The sequence below is a fragment of the Momordica charantia genome, assembly GCF_013281855.1.
Source record: "Momordica charantia cultivar OHB3-1 chromosome 6 unlocalized genomic scaffold, Mcharantia_2.0 BLBB01000006.1, whole genome shotgun sequence".
Classification (NCBI taxonomy): domain Eukaryota; kingdom Viridiplantae; phylum Streptophyta; class Magnoliopsida; order Cucurbitales; family Cucurbitaceae; genus Momordica; species Momordica charantia.
The window spans coordinates 32,574,301-32,596,867 of NW_028275164.1; the positions used below are offsets into that span (position 1 = coordinate 32,574,301).

The 22,567-nt window shown below is 35.0% G+C and overlaps 5 protein-coding genes across 10 annotated transcripts; 3 read left to right on the top strand and 2 right to left on the bottom strand.

Moving 5' to 3' along the window:
• Positions 1-1,633: 1,633 nt before the first annotated feature.
• On the bottom strand, positions 1,634-5,200 carry CRB (chloroplast RNA binding protein). Its single transcript, XM_022299796.2, has 10 exons — positions 4,986-5,200; positions 4,213-4,347; positions 4,027-4,113; positions 3,779-3,869; positions 3,610-3,664; positions 3,051-3,111; positions 2,692-2,913; positions 2,368-2,484; positions 2,176-2,265; positions 1,634-2,079 (listed from the first exon to the last, which is right to left on the bottom strand). Exons 1-10 carry the CDS (start codon positions 5,097-5,099, stop codon positions 1,900-1,902), a joined length of 1,152 nt encoding a protein of 383 aa, XP_022155488.1. The 5' UTR covers positions 5,100-5,200; the 3' UTR covers positions 1,634-1,899.
• Positions 5,201-8,063: 2,863 nt separating this feature from the next.
• Positions 8,064-12,655, top strand: LOC111026030 (golgi apparatus membrane protein-like protein ECHIDNA protein). The gene is made up of 6 exons (XM_022303995.1): positions 8,064-8,233; positions 8,725-8,781; positions 8,872-9,075; positions 9,190-9,249; positions 10,583-10,709; positions 12,290-12,655. The coding sequence occupies exons 1-6, from the start codon at positions 8,219-8,221 to the stop codon at positions 12,376-12,378; spliced, it is 552 nt and encodes a 183-aa protein (XP_022159687.1). The 5' UTR covers positions 8,064-8,218; the 3' UTR covers positions 12,379-12,655.
• A 691-nt stretch (positions 12,656-13,346) lies between these two features.
• Positions 13,347-17,536, top strand: ZIP4 (Clathrin adaptor complexes medium subunit family protein). Of its 4 annotated transcripts, none has more exons than XM_022301331.2 (8): positions 13,347-13,545; positions 13,682-13,781; positions 13,999-14,109; positions 14,182-14,271; positions 15,373-15,620; positions 15,888-16,097; positions 16,268-16,475; positions 16,960-17,536. In XM_022301331.2, exons 1-8 carry the CDS (start codon positions 13,511-13,513, stop codon positions 17,203-17,205), a joined length of 1,248 nt encoding a protein of 415 aa, XP_022157023.1. In that variant the 5' UTR covers positions 13,347-13,510; the 3' UTR covers positions 17,206-17,536. The 4 variants fall into 4 exon arrangements, with proteins under 4 accessions (XP_022157023.1, XP_087980835.1, XP_087980836.1 ...); XM_088124709.1 differs by having other exon boundaries at positions 14,005-14,109; XM_088124710.1 differs by having other exon boundaries at positions 13,369-13,545; positions 13,682-13,767.
• PPD1 (Photosystem II reaction center PsbP family protein) lies at positions 17,433-18,759 on the bottom strand. Of its 3 annotated transcripts, none has more exons than XM_022301340.2 (3): positions 18,553-18,759; positions 17,983-18,417; positions 17,433-17,779 (listed from the first exon to the last, which is right to left on the bottom strand). In XM_022301340.2, exons 1-3 carry the CDS (start codon positions 18,712-18,714, stop codon positions 17,558-17,560), a joined length of 819 nt encoding a protein of 272 aa, XP_022157032.1. In that variant the 5' UTR covers positions 18,715-18,759; the 3' UTR covers positions 17,433-17,557. The 3 variants fall into 3 exon arrangements, with proteins under 3 accessions (XP_022157032.1, XP_087980838.1, XP_087980839.1); XM_088124712.1 differs by having other exon boundaries at positions 17,983-18,401; positions 18,553-18,694; XM_088124713.1 differs by having other exon boundaries at positions 17,983-18,410; positions 18,553-18,694.
• An 837-nt stretch (positions 18,760-19,596) lies between these two features.
• PGN (Tetratricopeptide repeat (TPR)-like superfamily protein) lies at positions 19,597-22,466 on the top strand. The gene is made up of 2 exons (XM_022301320.2): positions 19,597-20,440; positions 20,821-22,466. Exons 1-2 carry the CDS (start codon positions 19,658-19,660, stop codon positions 22,027-22,029), a joined length of 1,992 nt encoding a protein of 663 aa, XP_022157012.1. The 5' UTR covers positions 19,597-19,657; the 3' UTR covers positions 22,030-22,466.
• Positions 22,467-22,567: the final 101 nt, after the last annotated feature.

Below are 22,567 nucleotides of genomic sequence, written 5' to 3' on the forward strand. Positions count from 1 at the left end.
TATAAATAAGTTATTAGACGGTTAATTTACTGATAGGCATATAATAGGATAGTTAACTTGCTAATTAGATTTAGTAACATAAATTTGTTATATGCGATGCCATGTTATATTCAGCAGTAAATGATATTTACTCATCTTTTTAAAGTTTGAGGTTCAAATTTTTGTACTTCAACATATAGGGATCGAACTCACAACCTTTGTTTGAAGATATATGTCAATTACTGTTGAACTATATTCATTTTGGCACATCAATTGAATCAATAGAGTAAATATTAGTTGGTAAAATAATAACAATAACAAAAATGATAAATTTATATAAATTTAAAAATTAAATAAGATCTTTTAAAAGCGTGTGAATCACAGTAGAATAATTCTCAAAATCTCTTTAAACTAATCGCAAATCTTGCATTAAATTACCAAATACACTTAACTTTATTAAATTTTAAAATTCCATTTAGGTTGGAATTTGGATTCAAACCGACCAAACTTTTAACATTGGATAAGGTTGTTGGATATTGGTGTGTGTCTTTTAGCAGGAAAAAGAAGAGCAGTTTCTTCCAACTTTTTGGAGGGTAACTAACATACCTAACCCAACTGTATTCTGCCATTTGGCCCCTTCAATATTATTATACTTTTTTCTCTTCCTTTTCAAAATATTCTTATTATATGCTTTTCCATATTGACTAAATCTATTTAACTTAGCCAATTATATCAAATCCAATCTTAAATCATCAACCTGAATATAACTTAACTGATTAAAGTATAAATCTTCGACCACAAGGTCGTAAATTCGAATTCTCATTCTCATATCTTGTACTAAAAAACCTATCTTAAATCTACCATTTCATTAATATCTAAACCAACACGTTAATTTTGATGTTTGAATCTAAACATGAATTTTCTTCCCTAATTTTCTTTTTTTACTATCCAAACTTTACGAGCTGTATCAATTTTTACTTAAAATTTTTAATTTCATCAAACTAAACTCTCGATTTAAATAAGTGTTTTGCAATTTTTACAACCTATTCAATTCAGGCTAATTCACCCATTCATTTTGAAAAAAAATTACCGAAAAATTCACTAATTTAATGAAAATAGTCCACTATTAAATAACTTTGTCAAAATTTACAAATTTTAAAAAAATCTAATTTTAGTATTATTTTTGTATGAATCCTACAAATTTCATACCAAATATATGATTTTATAATTTATTTGACACATGTGAGAATATATTTTTCATCAAATTTTCAGACGAAAAAACTATGATAAGGGTTGCAACACTTATTAATAAGTTTGAAGTACATTGGGGTAAAAGATATTGATACACCCCATCAAGGTTAGGGTTGTTTTCCCTAATTTTATTTCTATTTCTACAAAATTAAACTTATTTCTTGGCGATTCTTTTAGGTTTTTTTTTTTTCTAATTGATAATTACTGTCTTAGTTTTTATAATTTTATTATAGTTTTAAAATGTTTGCATAAAACAAAGAAATTTAAATCATAGAAGCAAAAATTTATTAAATTAAAAAAATGTCATCAAACCAGAACAAAAATAAGCAAAACGGGAGAATCCTTAGAATTCGGAGCGAGTTTGATGTGATTAAAAGCTAGAGAGAAAGAAAACAGATGAACATATTCTAGAAAAAAAAATGGCATAATTTATACTGCATTTCCAGATGATTAACGTCCTCTAATGAATTGACAAGAGCTAGTACTGGTGCTTCTCTAAATTGCTTGCCATTTGAAGAAACTAGAGCCAAAACATAAACAAATCTCCATGAATACATACATATTAACATTCCTAAATTGATTTCTCAACCCGGGATCGGAATTAACCCCTGGAGATCGGGCGGGAAATGGATTAAAACAGCCACGAAAAAAACAAAGAAGAATCATGCCTCAAGCTTGAAGAACCAGGCTCTTGCCAAGGATTATGTCATCTGTGGAGAAATCAGCCTCTTTCCTGAATGTGCCTCTGCCAAAGTCCAAGTTGTAGGAGTCTGCAAGACCTTCCACCAGGTCGAATTCGGGCTCCCACCCGAGCACGCTCTTCGCTTTCTCAATCGATGCAAAGAAATGCTGCATTACATTTATAACAATAATAACAATGGTGCCATGTCAGTGATCAGAATCCGATAAGCTGCATCATACTTATCCTGACATCAACCAAATTACCTGATCACGGAAGGGGAATGGCTTCTTTTTGCCAAAGTCAAACTCCTTCGGGTTGTAGTGAACGATCTCGGGCTCGGGAAAGCCTCCAGCCTGTGAAGTTTGTGACAGAAGAAGATTGGTCAATTCAGATATCAGCTCGACGATGAATATCATGACGATGTGACGTTGTGATTATGTCTTTTAAGGAAGTACCTTTGCACAAGCTTTTGCTAACCCATCAAATGTGACATATTTGTCACCCGAGATATTGAACACTTGCTGGCTTGCTTTTTCATTACCTAGAACCTGAACAAAAGCCTTTGCCAAATCCTGCAGTTGTCAAAAAATGGTCGATTATTTGCTCGGGCTCGATCGTCACATTAACATAAAGAAATGTTTGAAACTATAATCCTTTTAATAAACTATTCACATTAAGGAACTGAATGATTTCTAATTATAGGATCTGTGTGGACTCACAGCCTACAACAGACTCAACAGTGTGTTCCCATTGCATAAATAGTACACAACAGCACGGACCTTGACGTGACCGAGTTGTGTAATTTGGATGCCTGAGTTGGGGACTGGAATGGGGCGACCCGCCTTCAACCGGTGGAAGAACCATTCTTCCACAGGATTGTAATTCAATGGTCCATAGATGTAGACGGGTCTTATAGAAGTCCAATTAACACCCTTTGATGCCAGTAAGCTCTCTGTCTCGAGCTTTCCCTTGTGCCTACTCTTAGGATCAACTGCATCGACCTACGACAAGGCATCCAATCGGAAAACAGTAACAATATGAAAGAGAAGTGGAGATCGGGACTCGGATGAACTACTCATTTAGTGTTTGACAAACAAAGTAAACTGAAAGATTTTCTTTATAAGGAAAGAAAAGGTACCTCAAAGTGAGGTGGTAGATCAGTCTTGAGATAGACACCAGCTGAAGAGCAGTATATAAACCTGAGAATAATTAGATGTATCACATTTCAACCATGCAAAATCTATTATCTCTTTCATCGTGCTAAGTTTTGTTAATAAGTATCGTGACTAACATATGTGACTAACATATCTACCCAACTAATCTCACGGATCAACTATTTGACATTGACTCTATAACATTTGAGTTTGAAAAACTATATTTAGTATCTTATGTAGATCATCAACCATGATTTAAACCCATGACTTCGAAACACCTAAATCTACCATGGTATTTTGGAACTAAATCATTGAAAAAATTAACAATATCGGTAATGTTTCTGAATTGAAATTTAGAAATCTGGTTATTATCAACACAACAAAGTCGACAGTTTAACCCCGAATCACCTGCACAATGTATGCTGTCAGAGTGCCAAAATCCTTTTGTACATCAAAATTTTTCATCTAGCATTAGAAAACTTGATGCAAATGCCTAGCACCAATTAATGTGAAAGGAAAGAAGATTTAGTTTGGAAATCTTACTGCTCTAGCTTGGGCAATGCATCTATGATCGGCTCAACTTCAACTGCTTCTCGCCCTGAAAATCATGCAGCGAAACATAAACCGGAAGAAGGGATTACATAAAATGGTTTTAAAATGAGTTCAGGCCAAGAATTTCAAACCAAAAGAGATTGTTTCGAATCATACTCACCGTTTATGTCATATACAACATCAAACCCTGCAGCCGAGAGACTGGATTTAACAAAGTCAAAGTCTTGTCTGTCTCCCTTCAAATGCAGAATCTGGGAAATGTGCATCAATAGACAATAGACAGACTTATCATCAGTAGTCCCACAAATCCACAAGTAATAAGATCGAATAAAACCATGAATGATGAAATCACATCTCTTTTCAACCAGAGCTGCCATATTTGAAGGCTTAAATGGAAGCTTATAAGACCTTGGAGGAAAATTCAGCATAATCTGCATCCGACTCGCCCGGTAATTGCTGCGTAACGGGTGCTTTGCCTCTTGTAAACAAAGTTACCTGCCCAAAGTAACGTGTTCTATAAATCTTCCTGACAATTCAGTTCAGGTGATAAGGAATCTGGAGCAAGCAAAGCAAGAGGCAGGAGAATGGCAAAACCTGATGACCCTCTTTGACAAGAAGTCTAGACAAGAACACACCAATGAAACGGGTGCCGCCCATTATAAGGATATTCTTCTTGGCACTTGCTGTAACATGTAATGCTCCTTTTGGCTGCATAACCTTCTTCTTATACTGCAATCCAAATCAAATACAGTTAATAATATATATAAAAGATTAAATATACTATAATCTATTCACTCATGCTTTTAAGTTTCGTTTAGTTTATTTAATGGGGAGCCATTTCGTTGTTGGGTTTCCTAAATCGAATCCTATCCGATTGATATTAATAGTTTACTCCATGAACAAGACCACCAAATGTTAAGAGTATTTATAAAAAGATTAAATATCCCATAACGCATAGACTTAAGCTTGTTCACTTAAGGTACTTTAATGTGAAATCAGAACAAAAGGTCCTGTGTTCAAACCTTACGGTGTCATTTGCCCATTAATATTGATATTAATAGCTTACATGTCGATCAAATCCTATGTTGGTTTTACGAATCAAATTAATATTCGAGTTGTCATGGTGCATATCCTCTCTTTTAAGCATTTGTGTTAAGTGACAAACTACAAATGAAGTCAAGCAAATGAGAGGGGAAAGAAAACTTGGGAATTGCAGTGGCCATTTTTGGGGGAACCCAAATCAATTTTCACTGATTTTGGGGGTCTCACAGTGAAGCCGTCCATCCAACGATTTCCAGTTTCAACAAAAATTCCAAAGTAAAGAATGGGTACCCAGAACAGAAAATAGAGAGGGAGAAGAGAGGGACCTGAAGTTGAGAGTGGAGTCTGGCGCCATTGAAGTCGGAAAAAGAAGAAGGAAGAAGAGAGAATGAAGGCAATTTTTGTTGGTGTGCAGCGATTGGCTTGGCCATGATGCCCATTTGGAGAAACCCTTTGCTTCTTCGTGTCTGGTGGTGGGATTGAGCCTTGAGGGGCAATGGAATTTGAAGGGCATGGCTTGTGTTTCTCTGGCTGGCTTTCGTTCTAATGTTGGGGATAAGACAATGATTTGCCTCCGCCTCTCATTCAGTTGTTCTCGGTCTCAAAAATTCGAATTTAAAACCAAGAAACCAAAAATCAAGAAGAAATAAAATTACAAGAGCTACCGCTACTCAATGGCCAGTAATCACCATCAGCAGCAACGACCAAACCGTGCTCTCTTTCTTTCTGTAGTTTTCCTTCTTTTGGATTACAAATTTAGTGTCAAAGTTTTCACTTACCTTACTTTAAAAGGTTTTGAATGAGTATTCAATTTTTAGTTAAGAGCATATATCATTTGAACATCGATATATAATATGGTTGTGCATTTAAAGAACGGTCTTGTTTGTTGGTCATATAAATCAATATATAGTCTGACATGGGCTTCTCGATAGTGGTTTCATAAATTATCTCATGCATTGTTGAATTTTTGGGTTTTGTCAATCCAAGTCCATTATTTTTTGTTTGTTCAAGGTTCTATGAATTTTTTCATTGTTTTAGTGGTATATATGCGGATTATACTTCTTCTCAAGATATTAATAATGTGAAAGTTCTCTTGCATCCTACCTTTAAAATGAAAGATTTAGGTTTATTTGAGTGTACTTGTTGGGTCTCGAGTTAGTTATATATTTTAAGGGCATATTTCTTGGAGGCACTGCACTTTGCAATTACGTGATGATTCAAATTTTCTTGCTTGTAAACATTCTAAATTGCCTATAGATCCAAGTGTTAAACTGCAGGCTTCTATCAATTTCTCATTGGACGGTCCAACAACTTATCGATCGCATAAAACACCAACTTTAGTATTTTGTGACTATCAGATGCTATACATATCGACACAAATCATATGTTTATGAAAGTACATCGAGCTCCATTGTCATTTTGTATGAGATAAATTGATCACTGGAATTATCAAACTATTACCCATTCATACTCATATTCAACTCAGTGACATCTTTACCAAGTCTTTTCTCTTCAATTATTTTACATATTTATTGTCTAAGATGGACGTAAAAATATTTTAATCCCATCTTGAAGGAGAATATTTAAACTTAACAACGAGTTACCGCTCTTAGTTTGTTAGTTTGTTTGATGGTTAAAATTTAGTTTAGTTAATTCTATTTGTAATAAGTGTCACTTCTATATACTTCTCCACGTGTAAGAACAATTTCTTTCCGGACTATTTATATTTGGCAATTAAGTATTTTTTCTTTCTAACACAACAAGGAATGTGAATGGTTTAGGATCCTCCTAGCTTGTTTCACAAGGTTCTTTTATTTTTGCCAATAAAATTGGTGAGTTTTTAGGAAATTTCTATGGCATAGTTAGATTTAATGAAATTGAAAATTTAGTGTAAAAATTCAAAGATTCCTTTAACAAAAATTGAATTTTTAGAAAAAGTTTTGGTTAAAATAATACCTTTGATTCCTATATAATCCATATAGTTTAAATTTTGGTAACAATTTAGTTCATCACCTTTAAGGACCGTTTATTTCGTGGAAATCTAAGATTTTCGTGAGACGGGTATCTGGATTCTCACGTTTGTTTTGCAGTAATGTAAGATTCCCGAGTATCTCGAGATGTCCGGAATATCCTACGATGCCCATGAGAGACATCTTACGAGTTTTGGATGTTCTTTTGAAACACGGGTTTCCAAGATTCTCGTGTTGAGGGCATCTACTTTTTATATTTTGCCCCCTATTTTTTTCTCCTTATATTTTCTTTCTTCAATTTTTTTTAAAATTTTTTTCCTAAAAAATTTATTTATTTTTATTTTTAAATTTATAATTAAAATAAAGTAATATACTCCTGCTTTAATAAATAACTTTATGCTATTAATTATACTTGTACATTAGATTTACATGTAAAATAAACTACAATTAAATTATATGATATATCAATTTATTTTTAATATTGTGAAGGAATTACATTATTAATAATATTTATTATCATAAATATATAATTGTAAAACAACATTTTTTACAGCATATTTTTCTTCTAAAAAACAAATAATGTGATGATAAGATAAATAAATTTTACCCAAGATAACATAAATTATATAATTGTCATTTTGGAAAACCATTATAGTTGAGAAACTTATATTAAATTAATAATGAATTAATTTGTTCTATAAGATAATATATAAAAAATAAAACTATTAAATTAATCCAAATAAATCTATTATGTTAAATGAATTTATAAATTATATAAATATTTGTGTGGACATTTTTGGAACATTCTATAAATTTAATACATTCCTAATAATAAATCGTGCAAAACAAACGTGGTTATCCAAATATTTTCGGATATCTTTAAAAATATTCCTATGAAACAAACGTGGTTCCGGGCATTTGACGATCATCTACATTCCCGAAAAACAAACAACACTTCAATATTTAACAATTTATTTTTTTCGAAAATGATAACAATTTAATTTTTGTAGGTTTGAGTTTGTAACTACTTAGTTTCTATCCTGATTTTTTCTTGTTAGATTTCTTATATATATAGATTGATGAACGATGAAAAAATCAAATTTGTTCATAAATTATAAAGATTAAATCATGATATAATAAAAATCGACTCTTAAATTTTTATGTAAGGACTAAATTGTCTGTTAAAATTCAATAACTAAATTGTTACCAAAGAGACTCAATCGCTCTTAAACAAAGTTCATGAAATAAACGTTAATTTAACAAGGATCAAATTTGTTTTTTGACATCTTCAAAAAAAATAAAAATTTGTTTTTTAACAATTTTTTTTTCTGAATGCTTATTTAGAGAAATTTAAAAGTATGACTTAAGAAATTAAAAAATAAGAAAAAAAAGTCGTGGAAATGAAAACTGAATCGAACGTCAAATAAAAATAAAATTAGGCATTGAAATATTTTTCTTTGGTAGAATTTCCCTCGGCGAGCGCAGAGCGACGGAGGGAGTGGCGTTTTCTCTTCATTTCTGCATCTTGAAGGGGAATTCAGCTCATACCCCCTAAATACTTTCTGCAGTATCTCTTCAATTTCTCGATCATGGATCCGAACCAGGTAAATTTGACTAGGTTCAACTTTTGTGAGACTTTCCCCATCTTTAATTTCTTGAATTGTCATCTTTACGTGCCTACAAATGTTGTTAATCTTCTGTCTATGGCGTTTTCCCCTCCTTGGGCTTGTTGGATGTTAGATCCAATCTGAATCTTTCCGCTTCTTTGCCTTGTTTTACTGGGGATACAATGGTGGTTAGTTTTTTTGGTTGCTGAGTTGATTGCGAGGACCGACGGTAGGAATGTCAAATGGAAGTTAATGTTTAATCCTGTTAGATCTGAGCTGACGACGGGTAGATTATGGAGGATTTTTAAATGATCATTGGTTGAATTATACCTCGCTGAATGAAATGAAAATCTTCCCGCATTTCATTTGACTACTAGTTTTTGATGCACGATGTATGAAATCAGGGTTCCATTGGCCTTCCAGATTTGGAAGGCTTTTATTGAGTCATTACTGCCTTTCGACTCATATGATCCTTCTCTTACGTGCAGCCACCTGTGGAAAATTATGCCAACCCGAAGACTTGTTTCTTTCATGTTCTTTTTAAGGTACGGTTATGTAACTATGATATTAATAGACTTCATATGTAAATGACCTGAGCTTCCTGCGATTCTTATGATCGTGGTTCTGTTTGACAGGCTGGAGCATTGGCTTTTTACATACTTTCCTCTCTCTTTTTCAATAGTTTTGTTATCATTTTCGTGGTGACTGTTTTCCTTGCTGCTCTCGATTTTTGGGTGGTAAAGAATGTGAGTGGGCGTATTCTGGTTGGTTTGAGGTGGTGGAATGAAATAAATGATCTGGGTGAGAGTGTATGGAAATTTGAAAGCCTTGATCAAGAGGTGAGTGCTCAGTTTTTGCATTTTCAGAACTTGCTTCTCCTTTATATTACCAGGATAGCCATTGAATAGCTATTTCTCCCTTCTAATGCACATGGATCCTTGGTTATGCTCTAGTCATTGTCTCGGATGAACAAGAAAGATTCCTGGCTATTCTGGTGGACCTTGTACCTTACGGTAAGAAAATATTGTGATCCCAAATATAGTTATCATGTAAATTTGCACTAATTTATTAACTAAGCTTGATGGTGTTGATACATAAACTTTATCATACATATTTGAACGAGTAGCAGCAGGTATGATACTAGAAACAGAACGATGATCTATTAGTTGGAGTTTAGATGCATGTCTAAATCTGGCCAGGAACTTTGATTTTTTTCTTCCATCTTTCTTTTGTTAGGGGCAGGGTGCCACAATGTGGCTGCCCCAATAACCGTCAGATGCAAATTTGAAATCTGTATGCCCCTAACTATTGCATATAGATTCAAAATACATTTTGTAAATTTTCTCTCATACATTTAATGGTGTAAAACTACATTGTGACAGTCTCTTTCAATAATTTCTTATGTATTTTTAAGAAAAACGCTTTTTCAAATAATTTTTTTATTTTCAAGTAGATCATGGGTATTGGTTATTATACACCTAAAAGATGCTAAACCTTGCTAAAGGGTGCAAAATATTTTACTAGCATTTTTTTTCCTTGACGGTAACTTGCAAAAAGATTTTGTTATTAGAATATCAGGTCATGTTTTTAAGAACTGACGCTCAAACTAACAGTAGTTGTTTAACTAATAAATATTCACCAGGCATCTTATTTGCTTAATGGATTTAAAAAAATCCGAATTGAAGAAAAAGAAGTCAGAATTTTGTAATAATTTTGTAATTGTTCATGAGTGAATTGGAAACTTTATAGCATATAATGAAATTAATAATAACGTACCAAAAGTTCACATTATTATCAACTACTTTTCTGATTTAGTTGATCTTAAAAGGTTACATTTATTTAAAGAAGCAAATTTAATGGTTAAACTATAATTATAATTTATGATCTTGATCTAATAATTTAGTTACTTAGCTTAAGAATTGATAGATTTGGTAATCCTATTGCTCTTGGTATCCCCATTTCTAATGATTCCCTTGTCTCTCTTCACACACACAAAAAAAAAAAAAAAAGGATTTGAGCAAATGAAGTAAGGCCATCACTTTAAAGGTCACAAAACCTTTTATGCGTTATGCCGTGTAGGATCTTTATGTGTTTCCATTTTGAAGCTAATGTATGTAAAAACTAAAAATTAAGTAAAAAATAAAAAGAAAGAAAGAAGAAAAAGGAAGGCTGGTTCTGACTCTGTACAGGTGGATGAACATATTCATACTTGGGTTCTTGGACTGTGATGTGATGACCCCGCTGGTTATAGTTGGTCCAATAATAGGATTGTCAGCATAATTTAAATGATTATGATATTTAATATTCACGTATAGTTGTTCATGCTTCTGAACTGGTGAATAACAGGCAGCTGCATGGACTGTGCTGGGAATATTCTCGTTGATAAAGTTTCAAGCTGATTATCTCCTTGTCGTAGGAGTTTGTTTGACTTTGAGCGTTGCGAACATTATTGGCTTTACAAAATGTCGTAAAGGTAAACAATAAGTTCCTCGAGGTACAAAATTCCAATAGTGTTCTTACAAGCATTGCAAAGCCTGATTTATTGTTTCTTGTATTCTCCCTATTGGTAATAACTTCTGGATTCTTTTCCATGAAAAAATTTCTGAATTCTTTTGAAGGTCTTGGAAATTTATTTTATAAAATTAATATTCCATTGTAAGACCCTGCCTGCTGTTTATTCGGTGTTTTAATTTTCAATTAGTTAGAATATATTGAGTTCATTAAGGACTTGATGCTTAAATCTTGGCCCTGGAAAGGATATTTACTGTAACCTTTGCGAGAAGATAGATATCTCTGATTCTCTGTTATGTTTTTGTATTATTCTGACCTCTATGCTTGTTGTGGATCATAGTAACTTGTAGCCCTCTTACACAGACAAATACACAATGCATACTGATTCAAATAGTTCTTATATATATGGTTGGAGCCTAATTCACAGATGCATTAATTTCTTCAATGATCCCTTAAAAATTATTTTTTTTCTTCCAGGAAACAAGTTTCACTGATAGAATGAAATATGTAAAATGAGGTAAGGTCTCATCAAGTCAAAAGAGTGATCGAAATACAACAAATTTGATAGTTTTGAAGATTTTTGACAAGGAACTCCATGAGGAAGCCACAAAAATAGTAAAATCCTGTGAATCCCCAAAGAGTTCTCTTGTAGGCCTGGGAATAATCTTCTACATCTCTAAGTCCAAACACTTCCCTCAAAATAGCCAAAAATCCCATGAAGCCACAGATTTTCTTTCATCCTTGAGCATAATACCACCCAAAAGATGAACAATGGCTCCTTGACGCTTCTCAGCATGATAGCTTGAAGTTTATAAATGTCAAAAGACCTCCACCATAACTTCAAACCAAAAGAGCAACCCATGAAAACATGATACTTTGGCGAAGAATGAAAGTCATGTCTGTGTGCACAAATAAGATAACAAAAGTCTTTCTTTTTCTTTCAAGTTATCATCACCCTTTTTCTAACAATTTCAGAAGGATATCCATAATAGGGGCAATTTTTTACTTCAGTATCCAGCAGTCTCCTCGGTCTCCTAAAATAGATAGAAGCAATTTGAATATAAAAATCAAATACCCTTCTGGATGTGCATTCGCTTTTGTTTATTTATGCATGTTATTGCTTTTGATGATTGTGGGTGTCTGGGCTAGCTCATGTGCCCCTTGATTAATTCTGTTAGGTCATTTCGGTTGTATCCTTTCTTGGGTTGTTGTTTTGCATGCTTTTTTACTTCTTTCATTTTTCTCAAAAATTCAAAATTTTGATTAAAACTTTAGTGGTCACCATGATTTGGACCTGTGGTCTCAAAGTTGCCTGCTTGAGAAAGGAAGCAAGGCACCCAAACTGATGAGTTATTTCTGCTGGACATGTGAAATTGCACCCAGCTCCACCCTCCCTTTTCTTCTCTACACTTTACTTTTAAGAGTGATTAGGCTTGAAGATATTGCCATTAGGGCTCATGTTGTTACTAACAGTAACAGTCATTATACAATCTTCCTATGGTGGCTGGCTCAAATTTTTGTAATTTGTATTCTACTTTTCAGATGCCAAGAAGCAGTTGCAACAATTTGCAACCCAGACCATTGCGTCTCAGTTCTCCTCTACATTACAATCAGCTTTTAGTGTTGTTTGAGGCATCCGTAGCATGTGAAAGCAGATGGAAGAAATTAATGCAGTGGCACAAGAGAGATGATATGATGTGATGTGATGTTGAGCAGCTGCTCTCAAGGCATGTAAATGTGCATTATTTTAGTAGGCCTTACTGAATCGGATTGGGTTCCTTCTGAACTTTTTTTTGGATATAAAAAAGAAAGAAAGAGATTGAATAATTTTGTACAACTTCCTTTTTCCATTGATTTGTATTGTGAAAATCCAATGAAATTAATCATAGAAAAACATTAATTTTGCTATATCCAAGCAGTTCTTCTAGGCACCTGCAATGGAAGAACCATTTATATGCTTGCTTCATCATCATGCTCAAATGCTGTCAGTAATGGTAGGGGGATAGCTTTTTTTATTCATCAGTAAGTGGCATGTTTTTTATGACACCAATTTTATATTAATAAATTTTAACATTATTTTTTTTATATCAAAAAATTTAATAGATAATTTTTAATACATCAAACGCAAAATAAAAAAATTTTAAAAGATTAAAGATGAAGTTGAGAATTACTCAAATAAATTAGGACTTTTTGACATAGTTTGGAAGTTTTTCAAGCAAGAGAAAGGAAGAAAAAAAAACAATTCTAATACCTTTGTGCTCAAACTCTCTAATAGGTTTTTGTTGAAAATCTCTCCCAAATATTATCACGTGTCCAATGAATTATAAAATATATATTTAGTGTCAATTCTCTAGGAAATTCGAACTCATGCCCGTTATTTAACGGTGAATTTTATATATTAATCAAATTTAATTTAATTTGATGGAAAATTTGATTTTATGAGTTTTTAGAATGTTTTATATTATATTTTGGCAAAAACTAATGGATAAATTAAAAAAATTGCATAGAGGGTAAATATTATAATACTTACCTAAATTTCGGATTTGGGTTGAATCGGATGAAATGGTAAGTTAAATAAAAATTGATAAAATACAAGTTGTGAAGTTGCATTTGTGGGTGCAAAATGTTCTTTTTTTTTTCTTCGAAGAAAAACACAACTCCTTCCTCTGCTCCGTAGTTCATCAGTCAATCTCAATCATCATTCGATTGTTGGCAGATTCTGCGCTAAAACCTCATTTCCCATCTTCATACTCCGAGTGAGAGATGTTGCAATGCATATTTCTGCTATCCGATTCAGGGTAAGACATTCAATCCTTTGATTACCTTCAACCAGTAGTAGATCATCCCGATATTCAATTTTAGCTCTGCCCATCAATTCTGCGTTCGAATTGAAATGCTTTACACTTTCTGATCTTTTACTCCTGGATTTCGCAGAGAGATTATATTGGAGAAACAGCTCACTGGGCATCGTGTCGACCGATCTATATGTGCCTGGTTCTGGGAGCAATCCCTATCTCAAGGTGATTCCTTCAAGGTACCTTCAGACTTGATTTTTTTGTGAATTCTTTTGTTCTTTCAGTTTTACATTTTGATATCTGGAGACTGGATCTTTTATTTTCAAGTACTGTTCAAAGTTAAGCTGTGGCAGTGGGCTTATTTGAAACTTCGTTTTCTAGTAATTCATGGGAGATATAGTGGTTTTTTATGCTCGTGGCGTGATTTCCATTCTATGTTTTTTCATTTATTTTTAGCTGCAGCCAGTAATTGCTTCTCCAACACATTATCTTTTCCAAATTGTTCGCGAGGGGATCACTTTCTTGGCCTGCACCCAAGTTGAAATGCCACCTCTAATGGGAATTGAGGTAAATTTCTTATGTAGTAGAATGAGCAAGAAATGAGGTTGACTATTAGAGTCCTTAACTTTTGATCCTTAGTTTCTCTGCAGAGTGGCTGATGTTCTCACAGATTATCTTGGGGAGTTAAATGAAGATTTGATCAAGGATAACTTTGTCATTGCATATGAGGTACCCTCCCCTATCCCATATCCCCATGCTGATTTTGATTTAAGAAGAAATTGCGTGTTTCAATTTGTTCTCTGTTGATGTAAGTTCTGAGTAACTTTCAAACAGGTCTGCGTGTATCATTTTTTTTTCCTTAAGAAAAGAGCTTTCATTGAGCAAGATGAAAGAATATACTAGGGCCTCCTACAAAAAAGAAAAAAAAAAGCTCGACAAAAGGAAGCCAAACTAGAGAAAGGGGCCAAGCTTTTGGGTCATAAAAGGCTAGTAAGAATTGTTAAAAGAATGCGAATAAAAGATTGAACTGTAACCTATAAGTCTAAGTTTTTTGGTCTAGTGGTAGTTTAACATGATATCATGTTAGCAAGGCTGTATTCGAACTCCTATATTTTATCTCCTATTAATGTTGATAGTCACTTGTTGGATCTTAATTTCCAACCCTATTAGTGAGAAGAGTATTAAGAATATCAATAAAAGATTAAAATATTCTAACCTATTAGCTTAGGTCCGTTTGGTAACCATTTCGTTTTTTGTTTTCTGTTTTTAAAAATTGTACTTGATTTCTTACCATTTCTTTACTAGGTTTTTCACCTTCCCTGAAAAACACATGAATTTTTAGCCAAATTCAAAAAATAAAAACAAGTTTTTGATAACTACTTTTTTATTTTAAAAAATTGACATAGATTTTGAAAACGTTTTTAAAAAAATAATAATAACAATTCAAAGAAACACATAGCTGGAAGTAGCTGGAAGTAGTGTTTCTTGACTTAATTCTTAAAAATAGAAAACAAAAAATGAAATGGTTATCAAATGAGATCTTTAGTGTTTTGGATTCAGTGGTGGTTTAACAGATGAAACTAATATACATATTAGTTGTTACTCGTTAGGCATATTTCCAGCAGGCCTCTCTCTATCCTTTTTTTAGATGCAGTCTTTCTCTGGTCATGGATATCCATTTTAATATTCTTGCCTGTACAAAAGAAAAAAGTGGATGTTATTTGGGTATTTCTCGGATATTCTTCTGTTCTTTTATCGATCTTTCATTTTGAATTGATAATTTAATTTGGCTATACATAAAAGTAATTGTTTGTCCATTGCAACTTGTAGCTTCTGGATGAGATGATAGACAATGGCTTCCCCCTCACTACAGAACCTAACATCCTGAGAGAAATCATAGCTCCACCGAATCTTGTCAGTAAAGTATTGAGTGTTGTGACTGGTAACAGTTCTAATGTGAGCGACACCCTTCCGGGTGCAATTGCATCTCATGTTCCATGGAGAACAACAGATCCAAAATATGCTAAAAATGAAGTTAACGTTGATCTTGTGGAAGAGATGGATGCAATTCTAAACAGGTCCTCAAAGCTTGTCTTTAGTTTTCATTTACATAATAAATATCTGTAGTTATTCCATCCAGGAATTATACTTTTACCACCTAAACTAAAATTTGTTATTTTGAGAAATTTTAGTTTGATTTCTGACTCATATAGTACACAAAATTTAGTGATCTTTAATATGTACACCTTTGACCAATGCAGTTCAATAAAAGTTCTAATGAATAATAAGTGCATGACAATAGTAGACTGTTTTATTCAATCTTGCTGTTGAACTGTGATGCTCAGGGATGGCCACTTGGTCAAGTGTGAAATTTATGGTGAGGTCCAAGTAAATTCTCATCTATCAGGTCTCCCTGATTTGACTCTTTCATTTACAAACCCTTCTATCCTTGATGATGTGAGATTCCACCCATGTGTTCGGTTTCGCCCATGGGAGTCCCATCAGATCCTGTCATTCGTGCCTCCTGATGGACAGTTTAAGCTCATGAGTTACAGGTATATTTGACTTAAAGAATGTCTTTCCTATATTTTAACTTCTTAAATTGAAGTGCTTCTGTCTTGAGATGGGGGATATAGATACTTTCTAAATCTACTTTTCCAGTACTTTAGATGTCAATTATTAGGATTCCATCCCTCTTTACCAAATCAATTTCACTTCCATTCAGGGTTAGAAAGTTGAAGAATACTCCTATATATGTAAAGCCTCAGTTTACCTCAGATGCAGGAACATGTCGCATCAGTGTGTTAGTAGGAACTCGAAATGATCCTGGAAAGCCAATCGACTCAATAGACGTGCAGTTTCAATTGCCCTCATGCGTTTTATCTGCTGACCTAACTTCAAATTATGGAACAGTGAACATCCTATCTAATAAGGTAACAGCTGCATCACTTTGTATTCAGAAAAATGTTATATTTAGTTAAATTGAAGAAAAGGAGTTATATCAACTAGTAAAAGATATAAGCAGGTTTCTTCTCTTGGTTGATTGGGCTAAAAAAAAGTCCAAATTGTTGACTTAAGTATAGCCGATTAAAGCATACATTATCAACCGTAAGATCAGAGTTTTTAATCCCCATCCCAAATGTTTAAAGAAAAAAAAGTGTCCAAATTTATGATTTTGAGCTGATTTAAGATGTTTATGTACTTCTGGAGAAAGTGACACAGTAAATCCCCCCTCTCCCCCTCTCCCCCTCTTTGTCTTAATGAGTCGATTTGGTTTCTGAATTGTTGTTTCTTTGGGGATACTTTATTCTTTTCCTTTTGTTCTTTCATAATCTACTAATCATCAATAAAGTTTCGTTTCTGATAAAAGATAAAAAGGATGGAATTCTGTAATTTCTTGTGAACTTGTTTCTACAGATCTGCTCTTGGACAATTGGAAAGATGCCAAAAGATAAAACCCCATCAATGTCTGGAACATTAACACTTGAGACAGGGTTACAACAGCTTCATGTATTTCCAACATTTCAAGTGCGTTTTAAGATTATGGGCATCGTCCTCTCTGGCCTGCAAGTAGATAAACTTGATGTGAAGAACCTACCAAACCATCCTTACAAAGGCTTTCGAGCTCTCACACGAGCAGGGAAGTTCGAAGTCCGGTCATAAGCTATTGTGATGAATTTTCTGTTAAAACTTGTGAACCGAAGCATGATCTGATGAACGATGAAAGAAGTGTAGCAGACCAGAAAAACCTCCCCTGTTGTAAAGTTTGTCTAAATGATGCATTTTGGTAGCTCAGAAGTGATTCCTGTTTCAGTGAAATTGATAGTGTCGATCTTTGGTTCCCTTTTCTTATCAAGGAATGAAGAAATGTTAAATTAGTGAGACAGGGATTCGACAATATCAAATTGTACAATTCAATAGCAATTTGATTTGGTGATACGAAGTACAATGTTTCAGCTATTACATCTGAAAACAAAAGCCTCAGTTGCCACAATCCTTTTTGTGTTTCTTCACTTCATGCATTCACTCTGTTGACTCTGAAAGAATCCATAACCTGACGCAGCTCATTTTCCTCTTCTACAAACACATTTTCTGGGGTTTGTAATCTCAGCTCGTATAGCCGACTGTTTTCGACTCCAAGAACCGAAAGATATCTTCGGTCCCATTCCAAACGAACCACCCGATCCTGCGGCATTACTGCCAGTTCATTGCTGTTTGCATATGACTTTATGTTTACCTGATACCCACATCATAATTGCAAGATTAGAGATTGTAGAGATAAAAAAAAAGCCAATCAACATGTTAACTTCTAACTTAGGGGTCAGTTCCATCCAGAGTTGCAGAGAAAAATGAAACAATTTGAGTTCTTCACCAAAATGGACCAAAACCAAGCAAGTGGAAGAAGAATTAAACCAGGAAACTTGTGTGTGCATTGATTACCTCAACTTGGTAGTAAGTTTTGCCATCGTCCGCCGTTCTGGAAGAAGTAGAAAGAACGTTGGATTCCCTTCTGACCCCAAGCCTGGTAGACATGAACTCTGTCAAATACTGCTTCAGCACTTTCTTCCCTGCTTCTTCAGGAGGCCCCAAGTCCTCGACGCTCTTGTACCTGGAGGAAGACGGCGAGGAGAACTCCACCGAAAGATTCTCGTCAAGAACATACGGATCCCTGAAGAATATATCAGCCCCCGCCCCTCGGACCTGGATCCAGTTCTTGGGGTACTTGAACGAATAGCCATCGAAAGTGTCGATGTATTCGAGCAACCCAGGAGATGGCGGGTCAGCCAATGCGGTATTGGTATTGGTATTGGAGAAAATACAAGTGGACAAGATCAACGCCATTGCACTCCTCCTGGGAACTGCAAGAGCTTTAATCTGATTACATATTAGAAGAAAGGTGTAGCGAGAGAGGCAAGTAACAAGTGATTCAGGCAAGGCAATTCAATAACAAAACCAATCGATTTCTGGAAATTAACGAGAGCAGTTGTTGACGAGAAGTAGAAGAATTACCGTTTGAGATTGAGATTGAGAAATGAGTGAGGCGCGAGATTTAGGGAATGAATCGGTGGGCCACCGCGGAGAAGGAGAAGGGAGAGTGGTCGGAATCCTGCGCCGAATTGAAGAACTCAGGGAGTGAATTGGAGGAGAGAGCGAATCCAGGATTACAGCCATCTTCGAAAATCGAATAAAAGAGGATAAGAGAGAGGATAAGAAGATTCATTTCTTCGTCTCGGATTTATTTAAATTAAAGGTCGGTAAAGATTGACCTTCTAATAATTCTCTATGCTTCGATTTAGCCTTTTAATTTTTTTTTAACTACTATGAGACCATGGAACTATTCTTATTCATTTAAGAATTATGTGGGTTGAATGGATGTAGATTGGGGAATTCACAGACATTAGAGATGTATATGATGTAATTGATTATATGAATCCTGGTATATTATTCATCATGGAAGCAAAATGTAATATAATTCTTGCAGCACTGTCTTCTACCCCCGAGAAACTTAGTCCACTATCCGCTAACATCTAAAATCCTAGTCATCCAAGGAAGCGTGCGTCTGGCAGAGAGGATGAGTTTGAGTCTGAGTCGGATTCAAGTGGAATCAAACTCACTAGTGGTGATCCGTCGAGTTGATTGCAAACCCTTTTCTTTCTATCTCCTTCATGCATGTAGGTAGGGAATTAAATGAGGCCGATCATTTCCTTGCTAAGAAAATCCTTAGTATAGGTAACTCATTACTTTGGTTTTTGATTTTCTTCCTTGTCTTGTAAAGAGAGAGGAGCATCAGATTTCTTCTAATCCAACTGTCGGAGGTTTGTGTCAATTATCACTGGTTATGTTCGCTAATCCAACTGCACTTCTATTTATTTCAAAAAGCGAAAATAAATAAATAAAAGTAAGAATTTATTAGAAACTTTTTTTTCCCAACACATGAGCATTCCTCAATAATTAAAATATCTATTCTTTTCTTTTAATACTCGTGGTTTAAATCCCCTCGTATTTATTTATATTTAAAAGAAATATAAATCCTTTTATCGAGGAGGGACTAAATAAATCTAACTATTAAAGTTTTAGACTTTTTGTAATTGTTTCCGATACAAGGATTAGATAGATGCAAACGAAACCTTCCAATACCAAACATAGAGTAGAAGTTGACCTTCAAAAGAAATTGGGAGAACGAAATCACAAGTGTCCCACTTTGGAAAGAGAATACAAACCCATTGCAGTTCCTTTAAAAAATGAACTGAAGCTCCGAGGTTTGATCAGAAACGACACAACAGGGATGAGTGCCAACAAACTGGCATCTTCCACGCATTTCCACCCAATTCCATTGTTAGTAAGAAACTCTCTTCAAGGGGTAAACAGCTCCACCACTATCCAGCCACACCCACCTTTCAAACCAAAAGGACCCTCCATTTGGGCCACAAATCTCATCAAATCATACTTCGACAAAGGCCTAACCAAAGAAGCTCGCAACCTGTTCGATGAAATGCCTGAAAGAGATGTGGTTGCCTGGACTACCCTGATTGTTGGGTTTACTTCTTGCAATCACTATGCCCAAGCGTGGGCTGTGTTCTGCGAGATGATGAGGAGTGAAATTGAGCCAAATGCCTTCACTATGTCCAGTGTTCTTAAAGCTTCCAAAGGTATGGAGGCTCTTTCATGTGGGGCTTTGGCTCATGGGTTGGCGACTAAGCTTGGTATCGACAGGTCAATGTACGTTGGGAATGCGCTCTTGGACATGTATGCTACTTGTGCTACCATGGATGACGCATTGACTGTGTTTAATGATATTCCTCTGAAGACTGCTGTGTCATGGACTACTTTGATTGCAGCGTTCACTCATAGAGGTGATGGTTATAGTGGGCTTCAAGTCTTCAGGCAAATGTTGCTGGTAACCTATAGCTTAAACAACCTTATAGGTCTATTCCAGCAATGTATTTTACGTGAAGAAAGTGCCATAGTCGATTTCTTGGGCATGTTATGATCCGTTATCTATGTTACTTAAACACTTACATGGCATGAAGAGGATATTATTTAAGGTCCAAGGAAAATTCTAAATCAGCCTGCTATATTTTCCTTAAATTATACACAATTAGCGTTTCAGGTAAGTGGTAAACGAATTAATGGCAGGAACTTATTAGACACAATCATGAAAGGTTAAGGACATATTAAAAACTTTTAGAGTATAGAGACTATATAGTGAAATAATCATATAATTTTACCTAAATAATTTGTTTATTTTTATGTAATATTATATGTTGTTTGCCACAGGAAGATGTTGAACCAAACTCATTTAGCTTTTCCATTGCGGTTAGAGCTTGTGCTTCGATTGGTTCGTCTTCGTATGGAAAGCAAATACATGCAGCAGTCACCAAATACGGTCTCCACTCTGATGTTCCAGTAATGAACTCCATACTTGACATGTATTGCAGGTGTAACTGTTTATGCGATGCAAAAAGATGCTTTGGTGAAATGACTGTAAAGAATTTGATAACATGGAACACCTTGATAGCAGGGTACGAAAGGTCAGATTCCAGCGAGTCTCTACGTTTGTTTTCGCACATGGGGTGCGAAGGTTACGAACCGAACTGTTTTACATTCACAAGTGTTACAGCTGCTTGTGCCAATTTAGCAGTCTTAAGCTGTGGACAGCAGGTTCATGGCGGAATTGTTCGCAGAGGATTTGACAAGAGTGTGGCATTGATCAATGCACTTATCGATATGTACGCAAAGTGTGGAAATGTAAATGACTCACACAAACTCTTCAGTGATATGACTCAAAGAGACTTGGTTTCGTGGACTACCATGATGATTGGGTATGGAGCACATGGGTATGGAAAAGAGGCCATTAAGTTGTTCGACGAAATGGTTCGAAGCAGAATTCGACCTGATCGGATAGTGTTCATGGCAGTTCTAAGTGCTTGTAGCCATGCTGGACTTGTGGATAAGGGACTAATATATTTCAGATCAATGCTGGAGGATTACAGACTTAACCCCGATCAAGAGATCTACGGGTGTGTTGTGGACTTGCTTGGTCGCGCTGGGAGAGTTGAGGAAGCTTTTCAACTTGCCGAGAGCATGCCATTCGAACCTGACGAGTCTGTTTGGGGTGCCCTCTTGGGAGCTTGTAAAGAATATGAACTTTCAAATCTAGGAAACTTGGCAGCTCAGAGAGTACTGGATATGAGGCCAAATATGGCGGGGACGTATCTGTTGCTGTCGAATATATATGCAGCTGAAGGCAAATGGAACGAGTTCGCCAAAATGAGGAAGCTGATGAAAGGGATGGACAACAAGAAAGAAGTGGGTAAGAGTTGGATTGAAATTAGAAATGAAGTTTATAGTTTTGTGGTTGGAGATAAGATGGGCCCTCACATAGAGTGGGTGCATAAAGTTCTGGAATTACTGATTTGGCATATGAAAGATGATGGGGATGTGACAGATTTGAAATACTTAGTTGAATATCTAGAAGGGACTTGATTCAGAACATGAACGATGGGAAAAGGCCACATGAAACAAAGAGGGGAGTTCTGGAATATCATCTGCTCCCTTTTCCAAAAACATCATTGTTGATGCGATCAAAACAAGAAGACGAAAATAATATTATCAACCAATGAGAGAACCCTCCTCATAGAAGTAAATTTCTGTGCAAATTCAGTATAGAGGAGGAGACGAAACCGTGCCACCGATACTAGAAAGAGGTTCATAATGACGGGGCGATATCCTTTTATGTTGAGAACATCTCAACTTGCAGAGATGGAGATGATGCAAGCCAACATAATGATAATGCTGATGGCACCTTGCTCTCCTTATAGAGATCCTCAAAGGTACAAATGCCCTTTCATACAATACAATACAATTCCAATGAATGCACTTATGAGCTGAACCCAGCATGAAGGAACGTGTTCTTCTTCTTCTTTCTTATTTATTTATTTATTTTTGCTGTACGATCAATATAATACCAGCAAGCAGAGAGATCAAGGCTCTATCTTGTTCACCATCTATAGAAAACAGGGAT

Bases quoted from the DNA above. Each gene is read 5' to 3' on its own strand.
- CRB (XM_022299796.2), bottom strand. From the start codon at position 5,099: ATGGGCATCATGGCCAAGCCAATCGCTGCACACCAACAAAAATTGCCT. The intron at 2,914-3,050 runs GTACCTTTTCTT...GCCTTGTCGTAG, and splicing joins ATCTACCACCTCACTTTGAG to GTCGATGCAGTTGATCCTAA. The intron at 2,485-2,691 runs GTCCGTGCTGTT...TGACAACTGCAG, and splicing joins CACAACTCGGTCACGTCAAG to GATTTGGCAAAGGCTTTTGT.
- LOC111026030 (XM_022303995.1), top strand. The intron at 8,782-8,871 runs GTACGGTTATGT...TCTGTTTGACAG, and splicing joins TCTTTCATGTTCTTTTTAAG to GCTGGAGCATTGGCTTTTTA. The intron at 9,076-9,189 runs GTGAGTGCTCAG...GTTATGCTCTAG, and splicing joins TTGAAAGCCTTGATCAAGAG to TCATTGTCTCGGATGAACAA.
- ZIP4 (XM_022301331.2), top strand. From the start codon at position 13,511: ATGTTGCAATGCATATTTCTGCTATCCGATTCAGG. The intron at 13,546-13,681 runs GTAAGACATTCA...TGGATTTCGCAG, and splicing joins TTTCTGCTATCCGATTCAGG to AGAGATTATATTGGAGAAAC. The intron at 16,476-16,959 runs GTAACAGCTGCA...TTGTTTCTACAG, and splicing joins TGAACATCCTATCTAATAAG to ATCTGCTCTTGGACAATTGG.
- PPD1 (XM_022301340.2), bottom strand. From the start codon at position 18,714: ATGGCTGTAATCCTGGATTCGCTCTCTCCTCCAATTCACTCCCTGAGT. The intron at 18,418-18,552 runs GTAATTCTTCTA...ATATGTAATCAG, and splicing joins CTCAATCTCAATCTCAAACG to ATTAAAGCTCTTGCAGTTCC. The intron at 17,780-17,982 runs GTAATCAATGCA...TGTGGGTATCAG, and splicing joins AAACTTACTACCAAGTTGAG to GTAAACATAAAGTCATATGC.
- PGN (XM_022301320.2), top strand. From the start codon at position 19,658: ATGCAAACGAAACCTTCCAATACCAAACATAGAGTAGAAGTTGACCTT. The intron at 20,441-20,820 runs GTAACCTATAGC...TGTTTGCCACAG, and splicing joins TCTTCAGGCAAATGTTGCTG to GAAGATGTTGAACCAAACTC.